Source organism: Eupeodes corollae, chromosome 3 (genome assembly GCF_945859685.1).
Source record: "Eupeodes corollae chromosome 3, idEupCoro1.1, whole genome shotgun sequence".
Lineage (NCBI taxonomy): Eukaryota > Metazoa > Arthropoda > Insecta > Diptera > Syrphidae > Eupeodes > Eupeodes corollae.
In genome coordinates this window covers 59,934,895-59,943,433 of record NC_079149.1, presented here as the reverse complement: position 1 = coordinate 59,943,433, position 8,539 = coordinate 59,934,895, and the positions used below count along the sequence as shown (strand labels likewise).

Here is an 8,539-nt window from a genome sequence, read left to right as displayed (position 1 = left end):
CCGATTAAAATTTAAAAACATGTGTATCTTAACCTTACATTTTCATATTTCAAGGGCTGGAGTGAGAATTTTAGTTATTAGACTTTTTAAGAATTCTATTGTCCAGTAGGACATGTTCTAACCATTTAATTTTAATGCCTCCCTACATATGTACATATGAAGGCATTCCAAGATTCCAACAGTTTTCTTAACATGTACTATTTAAGAGTTAACATAAAATAGTTTAAAGCGGTTTTAGAAACATTTCATTTGAATTTGTTAGAAATTGTGTTGAGAAGTAGCTTTTTTCAAAAAAAATATACATTCTCTTCTTGATACCATTTCTATAAATGCCAGAAAGAATTTGGAACTTTTGATCTTGTTTTCTAGAAAATTAAAATAGAATTTAATATGAAGAATTTTTTGGCCTTTTTGGTCTGCTTTCTCGTAAATGGGAACTGATTGTAGGTTTCTTCTTAAAAATCTGAGTATTTCTCAAAAAAGATCTTATTAAAATAATTTTAAGTATTACTTAAATTTTTGAGGTTATTACAAATACCTAAGATGTTTTTAACAAACAAACCCCTTTTTTGATGAATATCGTTATTACTAAATAATCTCCACAAAGTGAAAAATAAAGAACACGACAGAAAAAAAAACTGAATCTAAAAAGCCAACTTCTTAAAGTTGGACTAGCGAACCAAAATATTATGAGTTTTTTATTTTCTTATTTAAAAAAGAAATTACTTATTTAGACATTAATTTAATGTAAATATTTTATGATAGATAGATAGATAGATAGATATTTTATTCTCATAGATAAATGCTTTTTACAAATTATTGTTTTTGTTTTTATAATACGCAGCTTGCTCAGAGATTTGATATTTAATTTATATCTTACAACTGAAAAATTTTATAATATTTTAAAGATATTTTGAATTGGAAATTACATTTGAAGGAAAACTATGATTAAAACCTTCATTTAATATGTTTTATGCAGGGTTTTATATAAAAGGAAAAAAATGACTAAATAAAAATAAAACTTAAGATCTAAAGGAATTGCCAGGCTATGGGGCATAATATTTGCGTTTTTAAATAATGATTGTAACAGGGAATAAATAATAAATATATAGACAATATAAATAAATTAATTAATTAACATCTAAGAAAATAAATAAATAAATAATGAATATTTTAAACAAAAAAAAAATAATAATACAACAAAAACATATATACATGTATATTTATAAATAAATAAATTATATACATTTATTGGTTTATTAAATTTTGTATTAATACATTTTTAGAATCGCTACATCTTAAATTAAATTTTTGGTTGAGAAATTCAAAAATTTAATTTAAGATGTAGCGATTCTAAAATATTTTATGATAGAAGTTTTTATTTATTAAGTTTTTATCTGTTCAGGTTTTTATTTTGAATATTTTATCTTTATTTTTTTTAATATTAAATTTTAAGTTATTGTGGCAATAACTCAATTTTTTATAAAAATATTTGTGTCACTTATTTCTTTTGTTTCTTGTTATACTTATTTGGATTTTAAGAAATAAAATGTTTAAATCAATCAAAATTTGTTAGGTATGGTGGTCGGGGATCATTGTATATCCCCCATCACCATACCAAGTCTTCCAAAGAAAGCCCTTCCGATAATCACTTTTCAACATGATTTTTATTTGGGACATATTCCAAATGGTGACTCTCATGTGACTCTCCCGAATATTTTGCATTTACATACTTGATGTTCATTAAGTGATCACAAATCTTGAAGGAAAGAAAATGTAATAGCGGTAATTGCAATTTATTTATTTAAAAAGTTTCTATTATAATAAACATATTGCAGATCCTTTTACGTTGCAATCATTTTAAAATGCGTTCCATCTTCTGGTCCGAATACATCCCCACATTCTTCAAAGTTTATTTCTGTCCTTCGTTCTTTTTCCTGGGAATATTGAAAGTTAATTAATTTTGGACATGTAAAAATCTCTAATACCCGGAGTAATTCGAACTTTACAATTCCAGTTCAGTGCTACCATACAAAAAATAAACAGGCATAAATAAACGCCAACTCATGAAATTTCAAAAAAAAACTGTTGTGTTCCTTAATTGATAATTTTCATATTTCCTAAAAAAAAGGCAAAATAAACCAAAATGATAAGCAACATAGATTTTTTGTTTGGGGAAAACGAAAATTACAGAAAAAAATGTAAGAATGCTTCGACTGCGAAAGAATATTCGACACAACTCTTATTTCTTGAAACTGCCTAATCATCTGTAACTAGAACAAATATTAGTACTTACTGGAAGTTTTTTTCATTTGAATTAATTCCTTAAGTTTCAGATTATATTTTCGACTAAGGAAGCGTTTGTATTTGTATTAAACAAGTTTGAAGACCAATTAAAAATGCAAGCGCCTCCTTAATCCCTGCTATACTAAAATTAGCGTCTCCCCTTAGATTTTTTGCTAATGGCATTATTAGAGGAGCGTAGGAAAAGATTTTAACTTAGGCCTGTCACAATCCTCGGTTTCCTTAGTATTAAAAGAAGTTGTGTGTGCAATTGAAGACAAATTATGTCTAACCTGGATCAGTCTCAAAACGCACGAAACTACTTTTTTTTTAAGGGCCAGGTTACCAGGAGTAATAGCATGTGTTGACGGAACCCATATAGGAATCGTTGCTCCGATTGAGTTGCGTCATCAATATCATAGCAGGAAAGGATATTACAGTTTAAATACAATGATAGTAAGTTTTTTTCCCCGAGAGTTGCTTTTGGTTTTTAGTACAAGTTTTTAAGGCGTGACCATAAAATGTGTATTCGTTATGTTGACTCAAGATATCCTGGATCAATCCATGATTCCTTTGTATGGAACTCCAGTAATCTTAAGTCAGTTCTTAAAACGTGGTACCAAAGAGAAGAACGTTTAATGTTCATTGGTAGTATAAATATTTTATTATGTCGTTCAATAATTTTTCTTTTCCATCGCGAGTAGGTGGCCCAATTGAGTAAAGGGTTGTAGCAAATTGGTCCCAATATTGCTTTTGTTTTTTGAAGAACCAAACTCTTCAACACCTCTCGCAACATTCGGGTTCGATTCTATCAGTTCGACTAACATTTCGTACTGATTTTTAATAGTTCTCTTGCAGCTGAATAAAAATGCATTGATTCATGTTATTTTATAAAGGAAATGAAATGAAACTTATGAAATTCCATATTTTTATTTTTCCCGACATTTCTTTTACACAACAAATAATAACACGAATGACGTTCAAATCAAAGAACATTTGATAGCGACAAAAGAGTGAGATCAATCTTCGCAAAGTTCCCAATTCGCCAATGGTAATACAAATTTCTCACACTCATGTTTATTCAATCGACAAGCCAATATAGGGGTATTAACTCTCTTAGAAAAAAAAAAAAAAAACAATTCTCTTGAAGTCCTTATCCTTTTTCTAATTTGTTTCCTTTTAAAAATCCCGAAACAACGAATTTTGGTGTTGATATCCGTAATACCATGCCTACCAAAAGATTTACAATAATAATAAAATGTAATAAAATTCACAGTCGGTCACCAAGGTTTATAGACTATAGGCAAAACACCAATTTATTCATTCAATTTGTTGATATCTATCTATCAAGTATCTTGCTTATAGTTGAAAGCTATATGTAATAGAGCTATATAGCATTTAAATTTATTAATCGTAAAACGTGTCTCATGTAATTAATCCAAGTAAAAACTGCATTGGACTGAATAGAAATATTCAGTTTCCACTTTGGTAACCAATTAAACAAACATTAATCTTTAGTTTTTATTTTGTAATTATTTATATTTATTTATTTATATTTACAACATGTGTGTGTTAGTACACATTTTATTTACTATGTTTAGGATGAATAGATTCGTGTCAAATGACGTGTGATGAAAGAAATTTTACAATGAAAAATAAAATAGGTAATTCAAGATTTTTTTTCATAAAACAAACAGTAATAAATCAAATATTAAATAAATTGATATTAATTATTATAAAATGTTTAAAAACTATTTGTTTAAGGAAGAAAAAAAAACTCGACAATGTGAACATACCAATTCGAAAAACCCAAAATGACGAATGTGAGAAGAGAGAACTTAAAACTTAGGATTAAATATCTAAAATCAGGTATAAAAGATTTGGGATTAAAAGTCTGCATCCAAAGTAAACACATTGTTCAATGGATTCGCTGTCACCCCCCATTTTTGGTATTCACCCACTTTCTTCTCAAAGAAGTTTGTCTTGCCTTCAAGGGAAATCAATTCCATGAAGCTGAAGGGATTAGGTGTGTTGTAAACCTAAGGAATACAAAAAAAGTAAGAAATATTATTTGTACACCTTAAAAAATCATCCATTTTTGTGTTCCACTTACGTTTCCAACTTCCAATTCACGAAGTAGACGATCGGCAACAAATTCAATGTACTGCGACATAAGTTCACAATTCATTCCAATGAGATTAACGGGCAATGCATCAGTAAGGAATTCCTGTTCAATTTTTACTGCTTCGGAGATGATTTCAATAACGCGCTCCTTGCTTGGCTTCTGCACCAAATGGCGGAACATCAAACAAGCAAAGTCACAATGAAGACCTTCGTCACGAGAAATCAATTCATTGGAGAATGTCAAGCCTGGCATAAGGCCACGCTTCTTCAACCAGAAGATCGACGCAAAACTACCACTGAAGAATATTCCCTCAACGGCAGCAAAGGCAATAATACGCTCACCGAAGTTAGCTGATTTGCTTGAGATCCATGCCATTGCCCAATCGGCCTTCTTCTTAACACATGGCAATGTTTCAATGGCATTAAACAGATAGTCTCTAAAATTAAAGAATTGCAAAAGATGTTATTTTAGAAATAAAAAAATATTATTGTTGATCAACGAACCTCTCTTTGGGATCCCTGATGTAGGTATCAATCAGAATACTGTACATTTCAGAATGCACATTTTCCATGGCGATTTGGAAGCCATAGAAGCATCTAGCCTCAGTCACTTGAACTTCCTGACTAAAACGTTCTACTAGATTTTCATTTACAATGCCATCGGATGCAGCAAAGAAAGCAAGTACATGCGAAATAAAGTGACGCTCTCCTGATGTCAAGTTTTCCCAGTCAGTTGTGTCCTTTGAAAGGTCTACTTCCTCAACTGTCCAGAATGATGCCTCGGCCTGGTGAAATAAGTAATTTTAATATTTAATTTTATTCTTTGCGTCGAAAAAGACACTAAAGTTTTTTGTAACTCTCAACCGTTCCTATTTATTTATATTTTTAAGATTTAAGAAATCCCCATACACTTCTTTAATGACTTTAAAATGTAGTTCTAACATTTCAATCACTAATTACATGTGATTAAAAGCGTCAATTACATAAAAGTAAATTGAATGCAAGTGACGATTAGAAAAGTAATGATTATTTTTTCCAGTAATCATTAAACAAAAATATTTATTTATTAGTCATTTTAAAGCGCTTTCAATCAAGAACTTGAAAAAACTTTCAACTACATGTAATTAATAGGTGCATTATAATTCAAATACATTTAGAAGTATTTGAAATGAAAGTTGAAGTTAATTACGAAAAGAAATCATTATTTTGTTGGTTCGATGATTCGTTCTTATCTTACATCGATCGTTAATTTTAAAACAATGCCAAAAAGCAATAAAATATATTATATAAACGATCATAAAATTAAAACCGTTATTTCATGTAAATAAGGAAAAGTTGTTGTGAAATAGTTTCGTAATCCCGAAGCGTCATGTTCGCGTCCCCAAGCCATAAACATAAACAACGAATTTCACCATTCAAAAACAAAGTCCTTTTTATTCATCCCTTTGTTTATTTATTTTACATCCAGGACTTGTTTCGGTTTAACCTGTATCTATTCTTCATCTTCTTAAAAACCTGTTTTTTAATATATCATTGCACTTGAAGTTTAGACAAAAATTCCATAAACCTTTCTAATTCTTGCCAACGTAGCACAATAGAAACGGAAATGCATGAACTCATTTCTTTATATATTTCTATGTAACCCCTTACAATAATAAATAAGCAACAAATAAAATTACACATCCCGCCAAAAATTCGAAAACATGTTCATGCAAGAAATTCTCGATTATGAAAAAGAAATACAATACTTTGCGATAAAAAGTATTTGGCACAAGAAAATAAATACAAGAAAGTTCAAGTGAATTTTACCGCGTAATTTAGGCGCGCAATTATGATTCACAGATAATATTGGCGGGAAGAACTTTTTTCTATCAATGAAGAAAAACACCACTCACCTTCTTGTACATTTCCCAGATGTCCTGATATTGAATTGGAAAGATGACAAAACGACGAGGATTCTCTCTTAACAATGGTTCCAGTTGAGGATCAAAAGGAGCAGCTTCCTTGTTAGCCAAACTGGTGACCTCTGAAGGTGCTGCTGTTGCTGCTGCTTCTGATGACGGCAGCACTTGCTGTTGCATTTTCATTTGAGAGTCGGCGTTAAACATAGGAATTTGTCCATTGCGAACGTTGGATACGTTGTCTGTCAAGATTTTCCTAGGACTCTTTAGGAAAAATTAAAACAAAATTAGACGATTTGAACAGTTAAGAAATAACCTTCTGTTACCTTCAATGAAAAGCGTTCCATATTTTCAGAGATATTTTCTTTACCAGCAATGAAAGCCATTATTTTATGAGGTTTTGTTTTAGATGTTTGTCTTTAGTTTAAAAATAAAATGCACTTAATATTTTCCAGTAAATTGGAATTCTCAGTATTAGAATAATATATATATATATAATACTCTTGGTTCAAGTTTTTCTAAACACGACCATACGAGCCGATCGACAGTCAATTTCAAAATGATCTAAGTTTTGCATTTGCCGCTACTGCTGTGCTGGAGACATGAGAATTTTTAAATACATTACATTTGGGCGGGATAAATTTTACATACGCCACTGTAATCTCTCAATTTGCCATCTCACAAATTAGATTTCGTTTAAAGTGAACGGAAAGAGACACCTAGAGATGCATGTTTGCATTCTTTTTGTTTTAATTTCACAATTTCACGATTTTCAATGCATAATTACTAAATACCCAAACATAATTTTGTTTATATCAATACAAGGTGGAGAAGTAAATTATTTTAAAAGCGATGCTAGATGTTTTTAATTAGATGCCAAGTTTTTAATTTTGTGTATTAATGTCGTAAATTGCACAACTTTTTCATTTCAATTCAAGTCAAAGGGAAAAAATTTACTTTTCTTTATTACTTTCTTTGTTTGACATATTGAATGGATGCATTCAGTTGTACATGTTCAAGAAACTGGACCATTCAACCAAGGAAGCTGACTTCTTTAATTGACTTTCCTTTTCAGATGTGATTTTCCATAAAATTTCTGTTTCTATTTTACTTCGAATTTTTATTTCATTATTGTTCATCTTAAATGGTTCATTTATATGGATCTGCGTTTGATTTCTGCAATAAAAGAGATGTAATAAATAAAATTATTGTTTGTGAGATAGAGATATAGGACCAAAATGCAGAAGATATTCCGTCTACAATAAATCTTTATAGCATCTTTGTCTGCATAAGTGTTGTGACAATGTTGAACAACAGAAGCCATACATTATATCTTTATTGTTAAATTTGTTTGTTACACTTTTTTTGAAGAATTTCATTCAAATTTTTTTTGTGAGTATTTTCTTATTATAGTGAGGTTCATAGCATTAGTTGCAATTTTTTTCTTACATTTATTGGGTAACTTACCAAACCATAAAATTATAAAACAATTTGTACTGTAATATGACCTACTCTTATTTTTAAAGCAATAGTTTTTGGTTTTCCGAAAATATTTTTCCATTTATTGTTATTAAAAAAATTACACTATATATTCAACTTTCTTGAAGGCTTGCGGCCAGACTGTGCTGTAAAAAAAATTAAGTATTTTGTAGGAAGTAAAAGAGAGTAGTACACGGAGCGAAATGGTTAGTGAGTAGGACTGCCACGCCAGACATAATTGATTCAATCCGTTCTTGTGCAACTTAAGAACAAGATTTGTTTACGGTTACTGCCTCTTGCGAGGAATTACAAACCTCCTAGAGTAATTTTCGTCACGAAAAGTGCTTTCTCAAACTGCAGGTCCCCTCAATTCCTGACTTGACTCGCAGACAGGAATAGTTAAGAGCCACTAGACCGTGAATATATATGGACTGTTGAGACACGTAATTAATTTTATTTATTTTAAAAAAAGAGTAACTTATGTCGTCTTTCACACTTTTGGGTAAGAGTAATTCTCGTCACGAAAAGTGCTTTCTCAAACTGCAGGTCCCCTCAATTCCTGACTTGACTCGCAGACAGGAATAGTTAAGAGCCACTAGACCGTGAATATATATGGACTGTTGAGACACGTAATTAATTTTATTTATTTTAAAAAAAGAGTAACTTATGTCGTCTTTCACACTTTTGGGTAAGAGTAATTCTCGTCACGAAAAGTGCTTTCTCAAACTGCAGGTCCCCTCAATTCCTGACTT

The 8,539-nt window shown here is 30.3% G+C and overlaps 1 protein-coding gene across 1 annotated transcript; it reads right to left on the bottom strand.

The window, feature by feature from the left end:
• Positions 1 to 3,796: 3,796 nt before the first annotated feature.
• On the bottom strand, positions 3,797 to 7,283 carry LOC129951539 (ribonucleoside-diphosphate reductase subunit M2). The gene is made up of 6 exons (XM_056063746.1): positions 6,960 to 7,283; positions 6,635 to 6,902; positions 6,303 to 6,572; positions 4,912 to 5,192; positions 4,397 to 4,844; positions 3,797 to 4,322 (listed from the first exon to the last, which is right to left on the bottom strand). Exons 2-6 carry the CDS (start codon positions 6,692 to 6,694, stop codon positions 4,170 to 4,172), a joined length of 1,212 nt encoding a protein of 403 aa, XP_055919721.1. The 5' UTR covers positions 6,695 to 6,902; positions 6,960 to 7,283; the 3' UTR covers positions 3,797 to 4,169.
• Between the last annotated feature and the right edge of the window lie 1,256 nt (positions 7,284 to 8,539).